This window comes from Aulonocara sp. 'chitande type north' Nkhata Bay, linkage group LG14 (genome assembly GCF_057382095.1).
Source record: "Aulonocara sp. 'chitande type north' Nkhata Bay isolate Kocher_YH1m ecotype deep benthic linkage group LG14, A_spYH_male_GT1.1, whole genome shotgun sequence".
Lineage (NCBI taxonomy): Eukaryota > Metazoa > Chordata > Actinopteri > Cichliformes > Cichlidae > Aulonocara > Aulonocara sp. 'chitande type north' Nkhata Bay.
The window spans coordinates 86,107-112,178 of NC_141357.1; the positions used below are offsets into that span (position 1 = coordinate 86,107).

A 26,072-nucleotide genomic window follows, 5' to 3' on the forward strand; every position below is an offset into this window, starting at 1 on the left:
CACGTTTCAGTGAATTGCTCTGCCTATTTCCCATTTTCCCAGCAGAATATAACGAAATGAGGATGCCTCAAGACTTTTGCAATATTGTATCAGAAGGAGAAAAAAGGTGACAAATGTCCCAGTTCTTCGTGGTTAATCTTGTTAATGTTGCCTTCTGTTTTCTAATGGTTTCCTGCCAAAAACCCTAAAAAAGTGTTCTCCAACCTCGTGAATTGAAAACACTGGATTTGTTATAGAATAACTTCTAATTAGCTATTATTTCACAGAGGAAATAAGATAATCGATAAAAGAAAAAAAGACGTGAAAAGGAGACAATAAAAGAAGCCCCTTCCTTTCCCACATGTGCTAAACTTAGAGCCAAAGCCTCACCCTGCCGCTTTCCGCTTCATTAGAGCTGTTTAAACAAAACAAGTTTAAAATAGGGTTTCTATCTGAAACAGCACATGCAGTTAAAAGGCCAATGTGGAAAATAAATCCTTGTGATTATAGTTGAACAGGAAGCAGCACTTGCTCTGCCTTTCAGCCCCATTGAACAAGACGTCAGCAGCTCTATGGAGGTAGTTTAGTCTTTTTTACAAATTCAAAATTAAATATGCGAGCACTCAAAAATTAAGGTTCACTGAGAAATGTCCTCATTTTTTAAAAAGAAAGGCATATTCCTTGTTATTTAATACAACATTCAATTGATCAGAAATGTTAGAAATCATGGTAAATGGGCTCATCAATACAAAATCATGATTGTCTTTTTAATTGTATAACTTTGTAGACTACTTTTCCCAAACCATCACTCTAGTGCTCCACTGGCACCTCGTATTACTTAATGCAAGTAGTTTACAGGTGTTGTGTCGTGTCTTTCTACAGATGTAGAAAGGTCAGCTACTCAAGAGACCTTCCCCAAATCTCCCTCATCTTCATCTTCGTCAACGAGGCTCTGTCGGTGATCCTGCGCTCAGTCCACTCAGCTGTCAATCACACACTTGCTCAAGGAGGTCATCCTGGTGGACGACAACAGCGATGACGGTCAGTATAGATTAAATATTTTCTTCAGCTAATACCAAATAAGAAGAGTGGCTTTTTCGCCCTCTGATTAGAAGATGGTTTATAGTGAGTGAAACACAGAATTTCCATCTAAAATCCACTGAGTCATCAGCAGGATTTCTACTGAAAGCAACAAAATACACATCAAATTGTCATTCAGCATCCCAGAAATAATTATCTTATACAATAAGTGTCATGTAACCTGAATATAATTATATAATTAAGTTTTATATTATTATAAAACTGAAACTAGTGAATAACCTTTGCACTGTCCTCTTCCTGCTGTGACAAAACAAATTTCCCACGTGTGGGACTAATAAAGGTTATCTTATCTTATCTTATCTTATCTTATCTTATCTTATCTTATCTTATCTTATCTTATCTTATCTTATCTTAAAAGGTGGCGCGGTCGTTGATGCTCAGGAAGCAGTAGACCCCCGTTGGTGTTGTTTAGAGTGAGTTGGAGCTTAAAACAGCACCGCAGGGAGCTGAGTGAGAACTTTTATGTCATCTCTCTATTTGCATGTGTGCTTCTGTATTTCTTTATTTATCAACTGTGTTGTTGTGGTGATGAATTTGTATGTTTTTTATGTTTGTTTTCAGCTTTTGATAGTGTAGCAGTGACAATAGTTGGCATACATTAGTGGTTATTTAGGATAGGATGAGCTAATAAGCCATCATGTCTTTGTATTTTGCTAGGAAAATGGGAAATAGATGCAGCAGTTTACTGAAACTTGCAAACATAAGATGCCAGATGCATCTCTCAGGTTGTGTGTCAGTTTTGTGTTATTTCTTAAGGACACAACTTTCAAATTCTGTTCGTCTGCTGTAGATGTTTTTATTTAAGCTGCCAGTTCTTTTGTCCTCTACTTGTTTAGTTTCTTGACATATGTCAAGTTTTTGGCTAATAGCTCTTTGGTAATCACCTTGCTGGTGTGTTATCGTTGTCATTTTTTGTGCAGGAAACAAATTGTGTATTTGTGACAAGCTGCTGGTAATGTGCCAGTAACGAATTTGTCCCTTGAGTTAGGTGCCTTTATTATGTGTGAATGATTCATAGGAACAAACAAATAAAGGACTGCACTGAAAATTATAATAAAATGATGTCCAAAGAAAAATTTGAAGGAGCTTCAGAAAGCCTGAAGAACGTGAAATAAATTACAGAATTAAAAGACAGTTCGGTTCCTTGGAAGCAAAATGTAAAGACAAAATGTTCACACATGGCTCTATGCAACTAAATAAGAGCTTTAGGATTGTCTGAAAGTATTTGTTTGGGTTTTTGCTCGTAATTATCTGCTCCACTCTATGTTCACCTGTTCCTTATTACCCGGCTGCTCTAAAGTGATTTCTGCCAATCTTTGTCAGCTCATCTGTGAGCTTGTTTCACTCATGCGCTCTGCAACAGTCCCTCATGTTATTCTCTGCTTCACAGGTTTTTTACTCATTTTCCACCCCTTGGGCTTTGTTCTCCCAATATCAGCTTTATTTAAATAAGCTTTCTTTATGGTGGTTTTGCTGATTTTCTGTATTCATTTGGAAAAGCTTACAAACCTAACACAAATAATTGGGGTATAACCCTCAATCTCATTGGGCCTGTTTGAGTGCACATATGTCAATGAACTTAAAAAGGGCTAGTATGTGCACTTTGCTAAAGAAATGCTTTGATTATATATATATACAGTGAGTATATTTTCATAGGTACAGTGGGGCAAAAAAGTATTTAGTCAACCACCGATTGTGCAAGTTCCCCCACCTAAAATGATGACAGAGGTCAGTAATTTGCACCAGAGGTACACTTCAACTGTGAGAGACAGAATGTGAAAAAAAAATCTTAGACTCAGACCCTGTGACAAGGTCTGTGAAAACCACGTTTTTATGCCTGAAATACTACAGTACTACACTCCCACCAGATGAGCTCATGCAGCCTGTCACGAACCGGGACATACAACCATGACAAAACAGGAGATGCACACACAATTTATTGTGTTATTAATTTAGATCAACTGTGCTAATATAGTATACCAAAATGAAAACAATAACTCAAATTTCAGATATTTGAGGTTGTGCTGAAAATAATGGTGCCAAATAAGGCAAGAAAAACATATTTTAAAGGTGAAATATAGAGGTAAAATCAAAAATAGTCAAGAACGGCCAATTATACCCTGGACCACAGAGGGTTAAATTTGAAAACGGTTTAAAAAAAAACATCCCCATTCTAAAATGTCATGTGACAATCTGATTCATGAAGAGTGATGATGTCACAAGGACATGTGATGATGTCACAAGCACATGCCTTTGAGCCTTTGAAGTTTTTCTATAAATAGGGGTCAGGAGCAGCAAGTTTTAGTCAGTTTGTTCGCAGCCTTCAAACGTTCGACCAGAGCTATATTTGAAAGTATTTGTAAACCTCTGTAACATCACGCTCCAAAGCCCTGTGACGTTTCTGTGTTCTGTGACGTTGTCCCAAAGAAAGACCTTTAAATGCGATAAATAGCCTAAACGTTTTCGTTTATGACTAGTTTACCGTGTTATGACTGTGAACAGGGGGGAAGTCGCGCAAGAGAAATGTCGACCAAAACAATTGCAAGTAAGCCAAAGTCAGTTCCTAAAAGTCAACCCGCAGGTGTTTCCACCACCATCAGACCCTCCACTTCTGTAAGACCTCCATTAAGAATAACTGATGCAAAGAAAACCGCTCGGGTGGGAAAAACTCAGAATGGAAGACCGGCAGCTGTGAAACAGCCCCCGAAGAGGGATATGAAAAAGAATGTGGACAGTAAACTGGTCAGCTTAATTACAAATGAAATTGTATACAGTGGAGCGACTGTGTCATTTGATGACATCGCAGGGCAGGATCTGGCAAAGCAAGCACTTCAAGAAATTGTCATCCTTCCTGCCTTAAGACCTGATCTCTTTACTGGTCTGAGAGCTCCTGCACGTGGCTTGCTTTTATTTGGCCCACCAGGAAATGGGAAGACCATGCTCGCCAAAGCAGTTGCTGCAGAGTCTAATGCAACATTCTTCAACATCAGTGCTGCTAGTTTGACCTCCAAATATGTGGGAGAAGGCGAGAAGCTCGTACGAGCACTCTTTGCAGTTGCAAGAGAGAGACAGCCCTCAGTAATCTTCATCGATGAAGTGGACGGCTTGCTCTGTCAAAGGAGGGAGGGGGAGCACGACGCCTCTCGCCGTTTAAAAACTGAGTTCCTCATTGAGTTTGACGGGTTGCAGTCAGGAAAGGATGACAGAGTACTTGTAATGGGAGCAACGAACAGGCCCCAGGAGCTCGATGAAGCAATATTAAGGCGCTTTGCAAAAAGAGTATATGTGACCTTACCCGATGAGAAGACAAGATTTACGCTGCTGAAAAATCTTTTGGGAACGCACGGGAGTCCACTGAGCCAAGACGAACTGTCCTGTCTTGCAAAAGTGACTGAAGGATATTCAGGGAGCGATTTGACAGCATTAGCCAAAGATGCTGCACTTGGCCCAATAAGAGAGTTGGCACCAGAACAAGTCCGTGTTATAGCTGCTGCTGAGGTGCGCAACATTAAGATGAAAGACTTTGAGGATTCTCTGAAGCAAATCAAACCAACTGTTAGTCCAGCAACTCTTAACATGTACACCAAATAGAACAAAGATTTTGGTGGTCCTTCTTCAATAAATCCAAATCCAGTCAGGCTGGATGAAACAGAGTGCAAAAATAAAGAGCTTCTTCAAGAGAAAGAGCAACAGGAAAAAGAAAAAAAACGTATTCTCCAGGACTTGGAGAGAAGAAATCTACAACTGAACAAATTAATACAATGAAGGACAGAACACCTGAACTGGAAGGAGAAGTATTGGAAAAACGATGTTCAAAGATGCAGCGTAGGATCAATGAAATGGCGAAAAAACACTCAGAGGTCATTAATGAGATGTTGTTGAACTCAGACAACTTGAAGTGTGAAAACGCTGAAATGCTTGCACAAAAGCAGCAACAAGAGAAAATAAATGAAGACCTGCAGCGTAAGCTTCAAGAAATCACAAGAAGAAATGAGCAGTTAGAAAAGATGCACAAGGAAAAACAACAGCAAAATACAGACAAGTGCAATCTATTAAAAGAAATGGAGCAAAGATGCCAGAAACTTGAGAAGGAAGTTGAAGAAACAACCGATCAGTTGAGAACCCTCATCCTAGAGAAAAAAGTGGTCGTGGAAAAGCTCATGGAAAAGAAGAAAAAACGTTTCCGCTTCTTCTGGAGGAGGGACACTCCTGCTTTTTCTACTCTTTCTATTTTTTCTACTGCTGACGTCACCTCGTCTCCCTCCACCTCTGTTCCATCTTAATTTTCACCTCTCCTCTCCCCTTCTCTCCTAACACTTCTTCCCTCTCTCCTTCATCTTTTTTCACCCCAACCAGTCCCGGCAGTTGACTGCCCCTCGTGAGCCTGGTTCTGCCGGAAGTTTCTGCCCGTTTAAAGGCAGTTTTTCTTCCCCACTGTCGCCTAGTGCTTGCTCAGAGGGGATTGTTGGGGTTTTCTCTTTTCTTTTTTTTCCCCTTCTTATTACCATTTTCCTTTATTTACCGATTTGTTTTGTTTACTTTTCTTTTACGTTGTTTCTTTATTTACTTGTTTAACTTTTTTTCAACTTATGTAATAAACTAATAAACCAATTGAATTTATCCTCTGCGTATTTTACATCTAATCTTTAAAGAATATTTCCAAAACATTTTCAAACATCACGATCTGTCTTTTGTTTGCTTGTTAAAACCCCGTAAATGGTGAAGTAAAAACCCTGTGATATGGTTTAAAACATCAAAATAGACTAAACAACTAGTCTAAAACTAAGAGACACAGGATAAAGTTGGTGTGAAGGTTTCAGTCTGTGAATGAATCTAAGCACCATCACCTTAACTTTAAATTCATCTCTGTTACCCTCTTTGTGACTGAACTCTGACCGTGAGCACCACAGCCACTGCGCACCAGTCACACACACTTTAAATCCATCACAGTAAACCAGTTAGTTTACCTCAGTTTGTTTTGCAGCACATTTCACAACATGCAAAAGCATAATGTGCCATGTACAGACTCAAAATCTGATTTAAAAACATGAGGACTGACCTGTAAGCTTTACATTTACAGTTTATCACATACCACTGAGCAGTTCTTACCTGTAATTCTAAGCCCTCTTCTTCCTTTTCTGGTTTAAAACATCAAATTAGACTAAACAACTAGTCTAAAACCAAGAGACACTTAAATATTAAGTTAAACCTCTGGGGTTGCCGGACGCGCCGGCGCGTCAAAATCACATGACCAATTTAAGACGACACAGCTACAAGATGCAGCGATTCAGAGGCTGTATCCCAATTCAGGGTCTGCAGCCTTAAAGGCCGCATTTTAAGGCCGATTACGTCACCATGCCAGTCTCCTATTGCCAGAGGCTGAAGTGTGTGTGCAGTCACCAGGTGATAATCTGATATCGTCTACTTCCCCACTGATGTTAAGTAATATGAAAAAAATAATGAATCCCACCTTAGGCCGAATGTGTGACTCTCTTCGTAGTGGAAGAGAGAATGAATCTTCCCATCCGAATTCACGGCAATCAGTCTGTCAATCAAATCCTGTGGAGTAAAATGAGAGGCTTTGAACAAGAATGCACCGGATAGGGTGCAAAACGAAAACTGTGTGGAAATTTACAATGGGTAAGGTGGAGAACGTATATCAGTCTCAGTGTGAGAGGGTTTATTTGAATGCGTTTGAAGTAAAACAAATGGGTGGGTGGTGTTTGGAGGCCAAATAAAAAGTGCAAACATGCCCTCAGATGGATGACAAAAAAAAACTGCAGTGTGTGGAAAAGAAGAAGAAGAAAAACACTTACAGGTATGGAGGTTGGCATCTCCCTCAGGGTGTATTCGCTTTTGTTGGCCAAAGACTGTCGGCCCAGCAGTTGCCACACCGACTGGGAAGAGGAGAGGAGGTTGACCAAGTACAGGAAGGACTGAAGAGGAAAGTAAATACAGCAGCTGTTAGAGAGAAAAAATGTATTTGCTTTTAAAGACCATTGTGAATGCATTTGTGCACGTCATGGATTGATCAAATCCTAACACATAATAATAATATAACACTATTCAACTACAAACACTACCGATAATATGACAAATAATATCTGTAGTATTCAAAGCAAAACAAAATGTAAAAAGAATTTATGATTGCAAAGATAAAACATGGTTTACCACACTCTCAAAACTGAATAAGACATATATTCTGAGCAGAGTGGTTGAGCAGAAACCTATTGCAGCCTGAAGAATATTAAACTACAGGAAAGCTCCCTGCATTTTTCACTGGGTCTGGTAGAACAGGGAAAACATATCATCAAAAGCATCAAAGGAAAAAAAGAGAGACACTTGCACAAACGAGCTACAACTTAGATTATATTAAACAGCTTCAAAGAAACGTAAAGAAAAAAACAAGATACGATGGATTTTTTTTTCTAAAATAGAAATATCTATACTTTCATGTGTCTTCTGATGTTTCTGTGCATGTGTGAACTTATCTTCATATGTACTACCAAACCTCCTACTGTACTTAGCACAGATTAAAGCAAAGACTCGAGTTAATTCACCAAAGTGCTGGTGTGTGTATATTTAGTTTTCCTTTGACCTCAGCATATATGTATAACCCACTGATAAGGCAGACTTTAAAGTCGCCTGTGGCAGGACACAGTTTACACATCACTGGCTGTCCGTATTCACTTGGCTAGTCTCTCTGAGAGAGATGACTTGGCTGCTGTCAGAGGCCAAGCATCAGACACACACAGACAGGCTCACGCTGGAGCTTGTTGAAGCTTTCCTGAGAGAAATTCTGCCAAAAACATAACTAAAAATGCAGTCTTATGAAAGTAAGGCTTATTTGCCCAGACACCCATAAACCAATCAGCAAAAAGCCTTTCTTGTTAACAAAATCACTATTGCCAGTTTCTTAAATATGAATATTCACAAGTGAATTTTCTACATGGCTGCTGGTATCACAGCAACACATGGACCACTATTCTGAGTCCTGGGTTAATAATAATTGGAATCAATTTAATTTTAATCAATTTAAACACCTTTGTAACCAGTGAGCTAAAAACATGATGGAAAAGCAAAACTTCTAAGAGATCTGTGTCTGTACTATTATGTAGATATCTAAAAATTGGGGCATTGTGGGCTCCAGGAAGTTTCTCCTTCTCCCTCTCTCTCTCACACACACACGCACGCACATACATACAATACCTTAATGCAACTCCTATCTGTGGGGTCAATGGGAGTTGGTTTGGGACGGACCACTCTGATGTCGTCACTGCTGCACTCAAGAACAGACCATAGCTCTAGTACCAGGGCCCGAATAAAGCCTGAGACAGAACACGGAGAAATTTGTTGTACCAAACATTTATTTGAAATAGCAGCAACTAAAATTATTAACAGTGCTTTAATAAATAAACGACTGACTTTGTTATTGTGTGCAATCTTTTAAAGAAATCTGTCTTTGCATTGCTGGCACCGTTTTGATTGGAGGATTTGAATCTCAGGAAGGAAGGAATTTATAATGCCACTCCCTTTGATCCCATTTAATCTCTTCCCTGTTGCACTTTGGCCTGTCAGTAACTACATTTGAATTTTGCAGCTCAAGCTTGCACATAAAGGCTGGATAAAAACGTTAATGCAATCAAAATGTACGCAGCCCTCGCTGGAAAACTGGGGATACAGTACAGTACATAAATGATGAAGCAAAGACAAAACATTAGTGTCATGGAAGAAGAAATAGTCAGTGCATCACGGGAAGCTCCCAGCAATAAAACCTGCATTTGTATTGACACATAAACCTTAATTTGTGAGCAATTTTCAGTGTATTTCAGTTAAATTAACGAGACAAATATAACAAAAGGGATTTTATACTTAGAAGAAGAATATGAAATTGAAATATTAAACTAAGAAAACTATAAATACTGCAGTTCTAGAGTTACAGATATACAATTAAGCTTTGCATATCAGTGCTGTATAACCCAGGGAATGTACTTTTTTTTTTTTTATAATTGAATAGTAATGGAAATCATGAACTGTTTTTCAGAGGTCATAGATCAAATGAGCAGTAGAGTTTTTCTCACAGAATGGTTCTTTCACATAGAAAGCAGTGTGTGCTGCAGGTTTAGCAAATGGCCCATCATTTGTAAGCTCTGTCTGGACTATATCACTTTTTGAGGTCATCCTTCTTTCTGTCAGTCTGCCTTTTTATCGATGGCACAAACATATGTCACATCATGGAACACATGAGTGCTCCACAGCCAGCGCTGCTCAACACAGCAGGGAACTGTTCTTGCGTGGGTAAAGTCATAGGAGAGAATAGGTTTCAGAACGCAGCGGTGCTGTTATAAGCGAAGGGCTGATAAGTAATCAGACTTCTTTTCCCATAACCAGTTGAGTCGCCCCTTCTAGCCAATAGAAAGAATGCAGGATTAAAATATTTGTTCACTAGCTTCATTTTTTGACCTCTTTTGACAAGAGTACGGTATTTCCTGGAGCCTTTTGCATATGGATAAACCTAGTATCAGTATACAACTGATATGTGAATCCATTTATCAAAAAAGAACGCCTCTTCTTACTCTTTCTTACCCAAACAAAAACGGTTTGACAAATACATTTCTCCCTAAGCTGCCTTAAGTCTCCTTTATACCGACAACACAAAAACAACAACAACAACTTATAATATAAGCCTTAAGCATCACAGCTGACAAGTGTTTGTTGTGTCCAAATAACTGCAATAGTACCTGAACTGTGCAGAGCCACAACTCCCGGAGCAGTTGCTGCCACCTGTGTCACCATCACCCCGTAGCCAAACTTCTCGCAGCTGCTCACCTACAGAAAACACACAGAAATCTCATACCCCTAGAAATATTTCAGCCTTTCACTATCACAGTTTTTGGTTATCAGGTAAAAAATGAATGAGAGTTTGGAAAAAGGATGGAAAAGGTTTAGGTCAAATGTAGTACTAATGTATCATAAAGGGAGATGTGTAAGTAAATCTGGGATTCTGGAAAGGCACAACATAATGTAGTTAAACATGCTGTGGAGAATTTAAATTGTAAATTGATATTGGAGTGTGCAGGCCCTTCATTAATTACAACACAATGCCACAACTAAAAATAGACAAAATATAATTACATTCCATAATTAAAGTGTAATGCCAAACTAGAGAAGCAATTACAATGGTGCGTAAACAATGGCAGTAAATTAAGCCCACGGGGGATCAGCTAAGGTTTGCAGCAAGCCTGAGTGTTTGTGTGTTTACAATTTGAATCTTAGACTCAGACCCTGTGACAAGGTCTGTGAAAACCACGTTTTTATGCCTGAAATACTACAGTACTACACTCCCACCAGATGAGCTCATGCAGCCTGTCACGAACCGGGACATACAACCATGACAAAACAGGAGATGCACACACAATTTATTGTGTTATTAATTTAGATCAACTGTGCTAATATAGTATACCAAAATGAAAACAATAACTCAAATTTCAGATATTTGAGGTTGTGCTGAAAATAATGGTGCCAAATAAGGCAAGAAAAACATATTTTAAAGGTGAAATATAGAGGTAAAATCAAAAATAGTCAAGAACGGCCAATTATACCCTGGACCACAGAGGGTTAAATTTGAAAACGGTTTAAAAAAAAACATCCCCATTCTAAAATGTCATGTGACAATCTGATTCATGAAGAGTGATGATGTCACAAGGACATGTGATGATGTCACAAGGACATGTGATGATGTCACAAGCACATGCCTTTGAGCCTTTGAAGTTTTTCTATAAATAGGGGTCAGGAGCAGCAAGTTTTAGTCAGTTTGTTCGCAGCCTTCAAACGTTCGACCAGAGCTATATTTGAAAGTATTTGTAAACCTCTGTAACATCACGCTCCAAAGCCCTGTGACGTTTCTGTGTTCTGTGACGTTGTCCCAAAGAAAGACCTTTAAATGCGATAAATAGCCTAAACGTTTTCGTTTATGACTAGTTTACCGTGTTATGACTGTGAACAGGGGGGAAGTCGCGCAAGAGAAATGTCGACCAAAACAATTGCAAGTAAGCCAAAGTCAGTTCCTAAAAGTCAACCCGCAGGTGTTTCCACCACCATCAGACCCTCCACTTCTGTAAGACCTCCATTAAGAATAACTGATGCAAAGAAAACCGCTCGGGTGGGAAAAACTCAGAATGGAAGACCGGCAGCTGTGAAACAGCCCCCGAAGAGGGATATGAAAAAGAATGTGGACAGTAAACTGGTCAGCTTAATTACAAATGAAATTGTATACAGTGGAGCGACTGTGTCATTTGATGACATCGCAGGGCAGGATCTGGCAAAGCAAGCACTTCAAGAAATTGTCATCCTTCCTGCCTTAAGACCTGATCTCTTTACTGGTCTGAGAGCTCCTGCACGTGGCTTGCTTTTATTTGGCCCACCAGGAAATGGGAAGACCATGCTCGCCAAAGCAGTTGCTGCAGAGTCTAATGCAACATTCTTCAACATCAGTGCTGCTAGTTTGACCTCCAAATATGTGGGAGAAGGCGAGAAGCTCGTACGAGCACTCTTTGCAGTTGCAAGAGAGAGACAGCCCTCAGTAATCTTCATCGATGAAGTGGACGGCTTGCTCTGTCAAAGGAGGGAGGGGGAGCACGACGCCTCTCGCCGTTTAAAAACTGAGTTCCTCATTGAGTTTGACGGGTTGCAGTCAGGAAAGGATGACAGAGTACTTGTAATGGGAGCAACGAACAGGCCCCAGGAGCTCGATGAAGCAATATTAAGGCGCTTTGCAAAAAGAGTATATGTGACCTTACCCGATGAGAAGACAAGATTTACGCTGCTGAAAAATCTTTTGGGAACGCACGGGAGTCCACTGAGCCAAGACGAACTGTCCTGTCTTGCAAAAGTGACTGAAGGATATTCAGGGAGCGATTTGACAGCATTAGCCAAAGATGCTGCACTTGGCCCAATAAGAGAGTTGGCACCAGAACAAGTCCGTGTTATAGCTGCTGCTGAGGTGCGCAACATTAAGATAAAAGACTTTGAGGATTCTCTGAAGCAAATCAAACCAACTGTTAGTCCAGCAACTCTTAACATGTACACCAAATAGAACAAAGATTTTGGTGGTCCTTCTTCAATAAATCCAAATCCAGTCAGGCTGGATGAAACAGAGTGCAAAAATAAAGAGCTTCTTCAAGAGAAAGAGCAACAGGAAAAAGAAAAAAAACGTATTCTCCAGGACTTGGAGAGAAGAAATCTACAACTGAACAAATTAATACAATGAAGGACAGAACACCTGAACTGGAAGGAGAAGTATTGGAAAAACGATGTTCAAAGATGCAGCGTAGGATCAATGAAATGGCGAAAAAACACTCAGAGGTCATTAATGAGATGTTGTTGAACTCAGACAACTTGAAGTGTGAAAACGCTGAAATGCTTGCACAAAAGCAGCAACAAGAGAAAATAAATGAAGACCTGCAGCGTAAGCTTCAAGAAATCACAAGAAGAAATGAGCAGTTAGAAAAGATGCACAAGGAAAAACAACAGCAAAATACAGACAAGTGCAATCTATTAAAAGAAATGGAGCAAAGATGCCAGAAACTTGAGAAGGAAGTTGAAGAAACAACCGATCAGTTGAGAACCCTCATCCTAGAGAAAAAAGTGGTCGTGGAAAAGCTCATGGAAAAGAAGAAAAAACGTTTCCGCTTCTTCTGGAGGAGGGACACTCCTGCTTTTTCTACTCTTTCTATTTTTTCTACTGCTGACGTCACCTCGTCTCCCTCCACCTCTGTTCCATCTTAATTTTCACCTCTCCTCTCCCCTTCTCTCCTAACACTTCTTCCCTCTCTCCTTCATCTTTTTTCACCCCAACCAGTCCCGGCAGTTGACTGCCCCTCGTGAGCCTGGTTCTGCCGGAAGTTTCTGCCCGTTTAAAGGCAGTTTTTCTTCCCCACTGTCGCCTAGTGCTTGCTCAGAGGGGATTGTTGGGGTTTTCTCTTTTCTTTTTTTTCCCCTTCTTATTACCATTTTCCTTTATTTACCGATTTGTTTTGTTTACTTTTCTTTTACGTTGTTTCTTTATTTACTTGTTTAACTTTTTTTCAACTTATGTAATAAACTAATAAACCAATTGAATTTATCCTCTGCGTATTTTACATCTAATCTTTAAAGAATATTTCCAAAACATTTTCAAACATCACGATCTGTCTTTTGTTTGCTTGTTAAAACCCCGTAAATGGTGAAGTAAAAACCCTGTGATATGGTTTAAAACATCAAAATAGACTAAACAACTAGTCTAAAACTAAGAGACACAGGATAAAGTTGGTGTGAAGGTTTCAGTCTGTGAATGAATCTAAGCACCATCACCTTAACTTTAAATTCATCTCTGTTACCCTCTTTGTGACTGAACTCTGACCGTGAGCACCACAGCCACTGCGCACCAGTCACACGCACTTTAAATCCATCACAGTAAACCAGTTAGTTTACCTCAGTTTGTTTTGCAGCACATTTCACAACATGCAAAAGCATAATGTGCCATGTACAGACTCAAAATCTGATTTAAAAACATGAGGACTGACCTGTAAGCTTTACATTTACAGTTTATCACATACCACTGAGGTTCTTACCTGTAATTCTAAGCCCTCTTCTTCCTTTTCTGGTTTAAAACATCAAATTAGACTAAACAACTAGTCTAAAACCAAGAGACACTTAAATATTAAGTTAAACCTCTGGGGTTGCCGGACGCGCCGGCGCGTCAAAATCACATGACCAATTTAAGACGACACAGCTACAAGATGCAGCGATTCAGAGGCTGTATCCCAATTCAGGGTCTGCAGCCTTAAAGGCCGCATTTTAAGGCCGATTACGTCACCATGCCAGTCTCCTATTGCCAGAGGCTGAAGTGTGTGTGCAGTCACCAGGTGATAATCTGATATCGTCTACTTCCCCACTGATGTTAAGTAATATGAAAAAAATAATGAATCCCACCTTAGGCCGAATGTGTGACTCTCTTCGTAGTGGAAGAGAGAATGAATCTTCCCATCCGAATTCACGGCAATCAGTCTGTCAATCAAATCCTGTGGAGTAAAATGAGAGGCTTTGAACAAGAATGCACCGGATAGGGTGCAAAACGAAAACTGTGTGGAAATTTACAATGGGTAAGGTGGAGAACGTATATCAGTCTCAGTGTGAGAGGGTTTATTTGAATGCGTTTGAAGTAAAACAAATGGGTGGGTGGTGTTTGGAGGCCAAATAAAAAGTGCAAACATGCCCTCAGATGGATGACAAAAAAAACCTGCAGTGTGTGGAAAAGAAGAAGAAGAAAAACACTTACAGGTATGGAGGTTGGCATCTCCCTCAGGGTGTATTCGCTTTTGTTGGCCAAAGACTGTCGGCCCAGCAGTTGCCACACCGACTGGGAAGAGGAGAGGAGGTTGACCAAGTACAGGAAGGACTGAAGAGGAAAGTAAATACAGCAGCTGTTAGAGAGAAAAAATGTATTTGCTTTTAAAGACCATTGTGAATGCATTTGTGCACGTCATGGATTGATCAAATCCTAACACATAATAATAATATAACACTATTCAACTACAAACACTACCGATAATATGACAAATAATATCTGTAGTATTCAAAGCAAAACAAAATGTAAAAAGAATTTATGATTGCAAAGATAAAACATGGTTTACCACACTCTCAAAACTGAATAAGACATATATTCTGAGCAGAGTGGTTGAGCAGAAACCTATTGCAGCCTGAAGAATATTAAACTACAGGAAAGCTCCCTGCATTTTTCACTGGGTCTGGTAGAACAGGGAAAATATATCATCAAAAGCATCAAAGGAAAAAAAGAGAGACACTTGCACAAACGAGCTACAACTTAGATTATATTAAACAGCTTCAAAGAAACGTAAAGAAAAAAACAAGATACGATGGATTTTTTTTTCTAAAATAGAAATATCTATACTTTCATGTGTCTTCTGATGTTTCTGTGCATGTGTGAACTTATCTTCATATGTACTACCAAACCTCCTACTGTACTTAGCACAGATTAAAGCAAAGACTCGAGTTAATTCACCAAAGTGCTGGTGTGTGTATATTTAGTTTTCCTTTGACCTCAGCATATATGTATAACCCACTGATAAGGCAGACTTTAAAGTCGCCTGTGGCAGGACACAGTTTACACATCACTGGCTGTCCGTATTCACTTGGCTAGTCTCTCTGAGAGAGATGACTTGGCTGCTGTCAGAGGCCAAGCATCAGACACACACAGACAGGCTCACGCTGGAGCTTGTTGAAGCTTTCCTGAGAGAAATTCTGCCAAAAACATAACTAAAAATGCAGTCTTATGAAAGTAAGGCTTATTTGCCCAGACACCCATAAACCAATCAGCAAAAAGCCTTTCTTGTTAACAAAATCACTATTGCCAGTTTCTTAAATATGAATATTCACAAGTGAATTTTCTACATGGCTGCTGGTATCACAGCAACACATGGACCACTATTCTGAGTCCTGGGTTAATAATAATTGGAATCAATTTAATTTTAATCAATTTAAACACCTTTGTAACCAGTGAGCTAAAAACATGATGGAAAAGCAAAACTTCTAAGAGATCTGTGTCTGTACTATTATGTAGATATCTAAAAATTGGGGCATTGTGGGCTCCAGGAAGTTTCTCCTTCTCCCTCTCTCTCACACACACACGCACGCACATACATACAATACCTTAATGCAACTCCTATCTGTGGGGTCAATGGGAGTTGGTTTGGGACGGACCACTCTGATGTCGTCACTGCTGCACTCAAGAACAGACCATAGCTCTAGTACCAGGGCCCGAATAAAGCCTGAGACAGAACACGGAGAAATTTGTTGTACCAAACATTTATTTGAAATAGCAGCAACTAAAATTATTAACAGTGCTTTAATAAATAAACGACTGACTTTGTTATTGTGTGCAATCCTTTAAAGAAATCTGTCTTTGCATTGCTGGCACCGTTTTGATTGGAGGATTTGAATCTCAGGAAGGAAGGAATTTATAATGCCACTCCCTTTGATCCCATTTAATCTCTTCCCTGTTGCACTTTGGCCTGTCAGTAACTACATTTGAATTTTGCAGCTCAAGCTTGCACATAAAGGCTGGATAAAAACGTTAATGCAATCAAAATGTACGCAGCCCTCGCTGGAAAACTGGGGATACAGTACAGTACATAAATGATGAAGCAAAGACAAAACATTAGTGTCATGGAAGAAGAAATAGTCAGTGCATCACGGGAAGCTCCCAGCAATAAAACCTGCATTTGTATTGACACATAAACCTTAATTTGTGAGCAATTTTCAGTGTATTTCAGTTAAATTAACGAGACAAATATAACAAAAGGGATTTTATACTTAGAAGAAGAATATGAAATTGAAATATTAAACTAAGAAAACTATAAATACTGCAGTTCTAGAGTTACAGATATACAATTAAGCTTTGCATATCAGTGCTGTATAACCCAGGGAATGTACTTTTTTTTTTTTTATAATTGAATAGTAATGGAAATCATGAACTGTTTTTCAGAGGTCATAGATCAAATGAGCAGTAGAGTTTTTCTCACAGAATGGTTCTTTCACATAGAAAGCAGTGTGTGCTGCAGGTTTAGCAAATGGCCCATCATTTGTATCTCCAGTGTCTGTTGAAGTGTACAGTATCTGTGTGTGTGCATGACCGTCGGTGCTCTCTGCTCACTCGGGTTCAGAGGTACAGGGAGGAGGCTCAGCAGGAGTAGAGGCAGCTGCTTCATCACAAACATGCCAGGTGCAGGCGGTAAAGGCCCTTTCTGTTTCCTCTCAACCCTCCTGCCAAAGCCATAGAACTCTGCCGAGGTGAACCAGACAACACAATATAGACATTTTTCCCTGTTCCTACATGGAAACACAAGATCAAACGGGCATTTTTTTTTGGCATAAATATGTATATCATATCGGACTCAGTTTGTTCCTGTTATTGTTTTTGCACTGTACTTGTCATCCATTCCAGTGAAACGATGCAGAAGGTTGTAGGTTGTGCAATAGTGCCATCTAGAGGTGAAGTAACATCACACTGCCCGTGCTCTTGTCTCGTCACGGTGTTTGCGTGTTTCTCCCTCTCTGCACACTCAGCGTTATATTCACAATATGTGGAAAATATATTGATATTGAATGTTCAAATATGAGGATATGTATAATGTATAGGTTGACTTTGCTCTACCTACACTTCTGGCAGAGCAGCAGTTGCAATGCGAACACATAATTAAACGGTGTATTTATAGGAACAGATTTCTTGCCTATGGCAGACAAAGTGATTTTAAACGTGTAAAAGGTTTCATTCACAGATGATTTATTACTATCACACCCTGGAGACTTTATAAAGAGCACTGCTGCAAAAGCAGCCTAAACAAACTTGTACAGTAGGTCACGCTGGTTTAGTTTTTCATCAAAATGCTTTTTTTCTTTTACTATTATTTTTGAAAACGTTACAGCACTGGTGGACATTTCCTACCAAATAAGAACTAGACACTACTGTTATGTAGTGGTTAATTGGAAAACTGTTTTATCACGAATTTCTTATTTAGAAATAATTAAAATTTTATTTGATGTTTTTTTTTTTTTTGGATGGATACTGTTATTGCAGTGATGCTGTAATTAAACTGTCTTCACCCCAGTAGAATAATTGCATGACTCCATCACTGAAGTGGAGGGTTTGTTTTGGAGGGGAAACGCACAGTGTCTCTTTAGTAGCATGGTGGTTGGATCCCACATTTGTTTCTTATGTAACATTGTAAATAGCTGCTAAGACAGCATATCTATTGGACAAGCACATATTATACATACTTTGCACGTGCAATATTTAAACATGTAGGCTAGAGAATGACTTTCAGTTGTATTATTTATTAGACGAATACTAATTATCACTGTAAATATGAAAATCTGTACAAAACATCAAAGCATTAAGAATACTTGCAATAAAAAGAAATTTTCTAAATGGTGCTGTTTGTCTTATTATGCAGTAGACTTGAGATCTCAGTAGTTATTAGTTCAAGATCAGGACACAGTGTTTAAGGGATTGTACATTTCAAAATATAATTTACTTTGAAGCGATCTGATCCTATGCCATGACATTTAAAACATTAACATAATGCTCACTTAAATTGAAAAAAAATCTCTCACTTTGTGATTTTTAAAAAAGCAAATAGAATGCATTTATCAAACACTTTTAGTTGATGTTTGTTATGGAGTAGTGGCAGAAATCTTTAGCCATTCCTCGTTGCCTCAGGAGCAATGATTTTATTGAACATGTGCAAACATAAATGGAAATATACGTAAAATAGAGTTTATAACAATATAACAAGCTTGAAAGTCAATATTTGGCATTGTAACTGTTATTCTTCAGTTCTAGTTTTCTTGTCATTTCCACAGGAACAGTTTTCCAGGCTTCTTGAAGGATATTCAGAGCACGTCTTTGGGTGTTGTCCGCCTTTTGTTCCGTTCTCGTGTCACAATGATCCCACACTGCTTCAGTAATATTGAGGTCTGGGCTCTGGGGAGGCCAAGCCATGACTGATGCTGTTCTATTGTATGTTTTTCTATCCAGGTATGCTTTTACTGTACTGACAGTATTTTGGGGATCATTGCTATCCTGAAAAATGATGCATTTGCCAATCACATGCTTTCCCAATGGCATTACATTGTGGATTAAAATCCATTGTTACTTTTCTATATTCAAGATTCCATCAATCAAGAGTTTCCCATCCTTAAGAATAGCTTCTTCTTCTTCTAACAATTTCTGACAAGGGTTCAGCAAACGGTAGATGAATCAGCTGAAGGGCTAGATGCACCTTTCAGGTCCTGTGTTGGGTCTTAACTCGATTTTCCCCTCTTATTTCTTAAGGACATGACTTTCAGATATTGTTAATTTGCTGTAGAGGGTGTGTGTGGTTGAAAGGCAAGGCCTGAAGAGGAAATGAGGGTTAGGTGAGAGGAATGGTGGAAACATTGGGGTAAAACTTGGATTCACTTATTATTAATTATTAAACACTTATTATTAATGGAGCAGTAAAACTGAGAAAAAAATCATCAAACTTTTACTCCTACTGACAAAATTAATCAAAAGCATTTTTAATTATGAACATTAAAAGTACTATTGAATGGGAAAAATCACATCTATCTGGATTTCTTTGCTTGTTGATTTCCAAACTAATATAAGTATTTTTCTGTACCTTTGCACTGATTTAACTGCTTTAACTGAATTTATCCTGCCAATGCTTTTTTGCATGTGCCCTTTGCTGCTAGAAATCAGATCATCTTTTTCATATAAATCTATGTACAAAAAAATACATAGATAGCTTTTAAAGCTGGAATCGGTCTTTGACTTTGCCTTTATTCTTCATTGCTGTATTACCTTTCCTCCTTCTGACCTTACTCTTTATGGCCACTTTTAGCATAAATATAGCATCTGGTTTAGCAAACCTTATAAAGGGAAAATCGATCTGAGGAATGGGAACAAAGCAAAAGTCATCATGAACGTGTCAGTTGAGGCTGTTAATCAGTGGGATACTGCAGGTCACCCTGCTTAAAAGCTGTCCCAATCCCTCTTTACGTGAAGCCTTTGCTTTTATTATATACTTCATATAACATATCATATTTATTTCTAACCACCATGACACCACAAGAGGGAAGCATTAGGCACTGAGATGGTGAAACTGCAACTGATAAAAATGCAGTTCATACATATAATGCAGCAAGCTAATCGATCTGTTGAAATTCACAAACACTTCTGCAGAGTAGATACATTCATTTCATTTTGTAGAATAAAAATATAATTTCCTGCCTTGTTTAGTATCACTATAATAGAAGGACACCGGCGCTAACAGTAAAAGTAAAAGTAAAAGCTATTGATACCAATTATTTTTATACTATATCCTCACTTCACAGTGAGAACCAAAATCTGTTTCTTCTTTCTTTTGTACTAAACATGTTCTCACACTCTGGAGCCATTTTGGTGCAAAGTCAGCAAATTTTATAATTTATAAATTTTTCAATTTTATATTTTATATTCCCCTTGCCATAAGAGCTGGGTAACACCCAAATTTCTCATCTGTGCAGTATTAAAGGTTTATCCTATTCTATTCTAAAACTTTAAAACTGTTTTTATTCTAGTATATAACTTTTATGATCACTGAAATTAAAGTTAATATAGATATAGCTTAAAAATAATTGGACAAATAAGTGCCTGGAGATGTTACCAAAATGGCTCCAGAGTGTGAGAACATGTTTAGTACAAAAGAAAGAAGAAACAGATTTTGATTCTCACTGTGAAGTGAGGATATAGTATAAAAATAATTGGTATCAATAGCTTTTACTCAACAATGAACACATAAGGTGAAGTAAACGTAAATCACAGTCTGATAAAAACCCTTTAATAAAGCACATTCAGTACATGTTCTGAAGCTATTACTCTGGCTCTGTTTGGGGTCATTGTCACGCTACAGAATGAACTTAAGCGATCTGATTATTTTGCATGATAAAAGATCTAATTGTAGTTCTAGTCTCTAGTTTTGACATGCTCTCTGCAAAAAAACCCCCAAAACAACAAAAACTAAAACAGCGGGATGCTTCACCATGCTTCGCTGCCAACATCTGTGCCTAAAGAGTTGTGCACAGTATTGTGTGTTGTATCATCTGTTACCCTTGCTGCAGTGGGTTTTATGAAATTGTCACATTTTCATACAGTGTTGCTGTTCTGTCAAGTAATTACATCTGTATCTCTGCTGCTTTTTTCCCGAGGCAGAGCAGAGAGCAGGCTGGGGTGACAGCTGCAGTGACACTACCCTCCAATCACAGAAAACATACAGCGCCACATGGTGCATATTAGAGCAAAATCATATTTGACAACTGTGAGTTCTCTGCTCTGACATTAAACCATAACCTCTTTCATTAAGTGCTCACAGGGAGCTGCAGGACACTGCTGGTCAGAACAATGCAAACTATGATACAATAATGTCAATGAATTACATTCATTTTCTAGATTTTTTGTCATCCTTTAAAAATAGCTCCATTTTTTTACATGCTAAAATCTACAAATTATACAAATTTCCATCCCCATAAATACAACCTTATCTAAGTAACGCAGTGAGTTTATTTGATCAGTTTGTCCTTGTTAGCATTTACTGCTGGCTTACATTTAGCAGGACTTTAACCAACATATGGTAATCCTATTTCACGCCAGAGAACGATGAGCAGTCTCTTCGTTAAGAGTCTGATCAGCATTCAGTGTTATGTTAGCATGCAGGCTCTGTCCCTCAGAGCCGCCTCACTCCTCTCTCCCCCTCTCTGCTAGAAACAGGCCCTTGTGCTCCCAGCAGTCTCCTCCTGTTTTATTTACATCTTAAGCATTTAAGCTGATGCTTCATCCAGAGCAGTTTAGCGAGAGTAAGCAGTAGGAGGTCAGTGTCTGATTCAAGGACACTATTTACAGGACATATGGTTGCTTCAGGATTGAACCCATAACTTGTCATTTATAGAACAGTCCCTTTAATGTTCGGCCACCTGGCTGCTTTATTTGTGGCTGGGTAATATTGTGTAGAAGCGCTTTTATAAAAAATGTGATGAAAGTACTCTTAAGTCGAGTTGGTGTAAGTTACAGCAGATGCCATGCAGCTGGAAGCTGAGGGTGAAATCTCTTTTGAAGTAGTCTATTTTGGGGGATGATTTTGAGGACTAATCTCACAGCATGCCGAAAATATTTTGACCACAACCATGAAAATGGATGGAGCAGTTAAAAGGAGAGCAGGCCAGCATGGTAGCTCATCTTTGCTGTCTCTACCTTATTTATAGTCCAGAAAAGCAAAATAAAGCATGAGTTTAGCAGCAAAAAATTACAAACAAGCTTGAAAATAAAATTAAACTGAAAAAAATAAGCATACTAATTAAAGTATGACAAATTTAAAGACTGCAGATGTATCCTAAAACACAGTAACAAAGCACAACCCAGGAAACCAGTTGTTTATTGGAAGACAATCTTGGGAGCAAAAATCCAGCTGATCACACTTATGCAATTTAATATATGACATCATATACATCTCAGTACGTTAATAATTTCAGCCTTTAAGGCCTCCTGCATTTCCACTATTGGTACTTTTGTGCATTCCTGATTCAATCCTCCTCTCTCGTTCATGTTCCAACCCTTTGTCCAAAAAAGTGCTTCCTATGTTTGACTAGGTTTTCAGTAGTTATGGCACACAGCAGTTAACCAAATAAATTAACTTAGCGCAAAGAAACTTTGTACCCAACTGCTTACAGTACTTCATGCTACGAGATATATTGCATCTGATGCTACAGAATGCTTGGTGGAAAAATAGCAATAAAAGTCAGAATCCATAAAACATAGAAGTGAGATTTAGCCCAGAGTCCTTGTTGGGGTGATTTGAAAAAAAAAGTACACCAAGTAATATTTTTAGCATATTTTTCTTCAAATTATAAATATTTACAAGGATTTGAATTTTCTGAAAAACATAAGAATCACTTTTCAGGCATTTTTGCTAAACTGTGTAAAATTTTCTCCTGTCACGAGTAGCCATTCCTTAATTTCTAAGTACCATAGACCAGCGGTCCCCAACCCCCGAGCCATGCACTGGTACCGGTCCGTGAGTCGTTTGGTACCGGGCCGCGAGTGTTGAGGTTCAGGTGTGCAATTTATGGTTTACCGGGGGTTTTTTTCTTCGTTTTATCGTTCATATTTATTGTTTTTATCGTTACCTCAGTTCCCCTGTGTCTTTTCCCGTGTGTTATGAACACATTTTAGTTATTTAGGGCCGGTCCGTGGCACAAAATGAATGAAATATTGCAGAAAGACTGATGGAAGATGGAAACTTTTTTTCCCCTTCACATAAGAAAGAACACGCTTTTGGTCGATTAAATGTCTACTAAAACTTAAACACTGTAAAGAAGTGGCACACAGGAATTATGGCAACATCACATTGAAAGTTTGTAAAATTCATATAGAGAAATGGTCCTCATGCTAAACTTTCACCACGTTGAATGTCCATGTTTTTAAAAAAAAACTAACAAAAACAAAAAAACATCAATTGTTTCCAAACCACCTCATCACTCGTCTCCTTAAAGCCATCTATTTTTGAGTCTTATTTCAAAAGCTAAGGAGCCCCCGCATCATTGATTGTCCACTGGCCAAGGTAACGTCAGGTGACAGCTCTTGGAAATAGCCTTTGTAATTGGTCCCAATGAAACTGGCCAGGCGATCACTGCTTCATAGTGTTCTTGATGGTCCACCTCTGCCCCGAGCAGGGCTGCAGGACCAGCAGGTGGCCGGAGTAAACATTAGCCGGCACCACCTCCAGACAGCGTCCAGTAGCCCGATTTATGATCGATTCGTTCTGCAAGGCAGAAGGAGATACAATACTTTGGTTTTAACAGATTTCACAGATGGTCTGTGAACAATGCGTGATGGTGACAGAACAGTATGTAACCAGACCGGGCCTTATGTGAACTGTTGCAACCTCTTTCTTAAACAAATGGCACTAACTTTTTACCTTACATCTATATAAAATAAGTAAGGTCTCCCTATTTCCCTAAGACTTCTACGTCTGCAGGACTCTTCACTGCTTGTCCTGCTGTGTGACAAAGAATCGATGTGGCAGAAGGTCTGCAGCATCACTGTTCAAGCTCTCCTCTTCCCGTGCTACAGGCTGTAACTCTTTAGTTTTTAAAGGTTACCCAAACAGAACTAAAAGACCAACAGAAAATTGACTTACAAAAGGTTTTTCACATTAAAAGAAAAAGAGAATCAATGCCAAAGTAAAAGGTATATTGAGTCGCTTGTTACCCTTTAAGCAGTCTGGGTTTAGTTGTCTTAAGAGGACCCCTTATTTTCTAGCATAAATATAATTTTACAACAGTTATTGTTCATATTAATCATAGCCAAAGTCTCAATTTATGTGCAAATAATCCCCGTTAACCAGACTGCTTTGATTTCAGTAATAGCAGAGATGATATCCTAATATAGTCATCACAAACAGACAGATCTATCTGTGAAGTCCTACTGGCCCCGGTGTTAAAACCTTCTGTTTGTGAGGGTTTTAACACAAAGAAAGGTGGCTTCAACGGAGGTATTCGGAATATAAAGGCGGTTCTGTCAGATAAAGCATGAACTACGGGGCTGCAGCAATGCTGAGTATGAGAGAAATGAAGATTCATGCAAAGCTACTCTCATATTAGAGTCCAAGAGAAAAAAGAATGGACCCAGACATGAGCTCAATAGGTCCCTTTTAAAATCTGACATATAGATACTTTTCCTCTCAACTCTATGCCAGTAAATTTTAGTTTCTCTTATAAACACTCAGTTATATCATTGAAAAAGAGATTTCTTTACACTTCTGACCTGAGAGAAATGCCATGTCTTCTGTTTCACGTTGGTCACCTTTTCACAATTGAGGAGCTGAGGAAAGTTGCTCATCTGATCGTACACCACACAACGAGTGTCCTCACCAGTGCTGCCTAGGGGTCCCAGAAACAGCTGACCTTCTTTAGTGTAGCGTCCTAACTAAGAGGAAAACAGATACGTCACACATACAGTAAACGGAAAGTTACTGAACTGGCTGAGTGAATACTCTTCTCTTTATTAGCTAACGATGAAATAAGTATGTGATGATGTACAAGTTGAAGGTAACCTGGCAGGAATTTTCCTTGATTATGCAAGCTGTTGGGTTTTTTTTTTGCTGCTTTGAACAAGAGGATGGTGTTGTTCCCAATACTGCTGAGAGGCAAAACATGTCTTTGTTCTTCACTGAGTGCTAAACACAAAGATTTTCCTGTACATCACTGCTAATCACAGTGTTGTTTCAGCAGAGTTCTAACCCACATATAGCCCTAACATTTTATATACACCAAATTCTGCAGTTTTCTCAACTTGACAGAAAGAAAAAGCAGAAGTGAGTCAGATTCTTCCCGCTCTGTTTTCTAACCTTTGTGTCTTTCACTTCAGCTTTTTCGTTCAGATTAATAGTAATTTCCACTTTAGCAGTGCAGATAAAACAGTTCCTTTGGTTGCATCTAGCTCTGAGGCTTTGAGTGTGCTGACGATAAAGACTGATTGGGAAATTGTTTATATCGCATTCTGTTCCTAACAAAGCATGAATAGTGGTTGCAATGCCTTGCAAAAGATATAAAGATAAAGCTTTCCATCAACCACCCAGTCAGCCCAGTTTGGGTCTTTTTGCAGAGTAACTGCATCCTGTTTGCAGTACATCATACAAAAGTTAGGTGATTTAACAGCGTTTGGACTCAAAATCTTAAAAAATCCCACTTGTGGTCCCTAGATGTCACTGCTTCTTCTTAAGAACAGAGTATTTATTAAAATGTTTTTCTAGTATCTTTGACCACTACAAGTTACATTCATCTTTTCACAGATATTCATATCGCACTTTATTTTATGCACTTATGTGCTTTATCTGTTTTGCATACACACCTACAGCCAGTCACCATTTAACCTAACGTGCATGTCATCGGACTGTGGGAGGAAGCCGGACTACCTGGAGAGAACCCACGCTAAGACACCATGGGGTCGCTTTTATCTCCGTGGAAGTGCAAGTGTGAAAAACTGGTGGTCTAATAAAAACTGAAGACTTTTTGTTCCATCAAAAGGATAACTTTAAAAAATGCAACTGAAGCATGTCTTGTGAAGAAAGTGTGATGCGGCTGTTCGATTTGTATTGTTGATTGTCATTTATGCTTAGAAATATTTACTTATATATGCTTAGAGTTTTGTAATTAATTGTAGATTGGTAGAGGTTTTGATCCTTGATAGTCTGCAAACTGTGTGTGTATTAGACAGCACTTTGGGAGCATGAGAGGTCATACCGTGTTTTATTGTTTTATGGTAGGATTAACGTAGTTGCGTCTGTTCTAGTCTAGTCTTTGTTTAGATGAACTGCAGGACTTCCTCACCGTGTTATCTAGGATGAACCATCTAGGGT

The 26,072-nt window shown here is 38.8% G+C and overlaps 1 protein-coding gene, 1 long non-coding RNA gene and 2 pseudogenes across 3 annotated transcripts; 2 read left to right on the top strand and 2 right to left on the bottom strand.

Annotated features, from left to right (window-relative positions):
- Positions 1–35: 35 nt before the first annotated feature.
- On the bottom strand, positions 36–16,947 carry LOC147313797 (protein broad-minded-like). 2 transcript variants are annotated; one of them, XM_086260470.1, is made up of 9 exons: positions 16,793–16,947; positions 15,790–15,908; positions 14,399–14,518; positions 14,053–14,141; positions 9,822–9,909; positions 8,290–8,408; positions 6,897–7,016; positions 6,551–6,639; positions 36–995 (listed from the first exon to the last, which is right to left on the bottom strand). In XM_086260470.1, exons 5-9 carry the CDS (start codon positions 9,874–9,876, stop codon positions 959–961), a joined length of 420 nt encoding a protein of 139 aa, XP_086116596.1. In that variant the 5' UTR covers positions 9,877–9,909; positions 14,053–14,141; positions 14,399–14,518; positions 15,790–15,908; positions 16,793–16,947; the 3' UTR covers positions 36–958. The 2 variants fall into 2 exon arrangements, with proteins under 2 accessions (XP_086116596.1, XP_086116595.1); XM_086260469.1 differs by lacking the exons at positions 36–995; positions 14,053–14,141; positions 14,399–14,518; positions 15,790–15,908; positions 16,793–16,947 and having other exon boundaries at positions 2,773–6,639; positions 9,822–13,670.
- Positions 3,385–5,703, top strand: LOC147313798 (spastin pseudogene; annotated as a pseudogene).
- LOC147313799 (spastin pseudogene) lies at positions 10,777–13,207 on the top strand (annotated as a pseudogene).
- A 5,713-nt stretch (positions 16,948–22,660) lies between the features above and the next one.
- LOC147313800 (uncharacterized) lies at positions 22,661–24,595 on the bottom strand. Its single transcript, XR_015124812.1, has 2 exons — positions 24,479–24,595; positions 22,661–23,474 (listed from the first exon to the last, which is right to left on the bottom strand). It is a non-coding gene; the product is annotated as an uncharacterized LOC147313800 (long non-coding RNA).
- Between the last annotated feature and the right edge of the window lie 1,477 nt (positions 24,596–26,072).

Excerpts from the sequence above, each read along its gene's own strand:
- LOC147313797 (XM_086260469.1), bottom strand. The coding sequence starts at position 9,876 with ATGGTGACACAGGTGGCAGCAACTGCTCCGGGAGTTGTGGCTCTGCAC. Across the intron at positions 8,409-9,821 it reads TGTGGCTCTGCACAGTTCAG|GCTTTATTCGGGCCCTGGTA; the intron begins GTACTATTGCAG and ends GTTCTGTCTCAG. Across the intron at positions 6,640-6,896 it reads AGATGCCAACCTCCATACCT|GATTTGATTGACAGACTGAT; the intron begins GTAAGTGTTTTT and ends TTTACTCCACAG.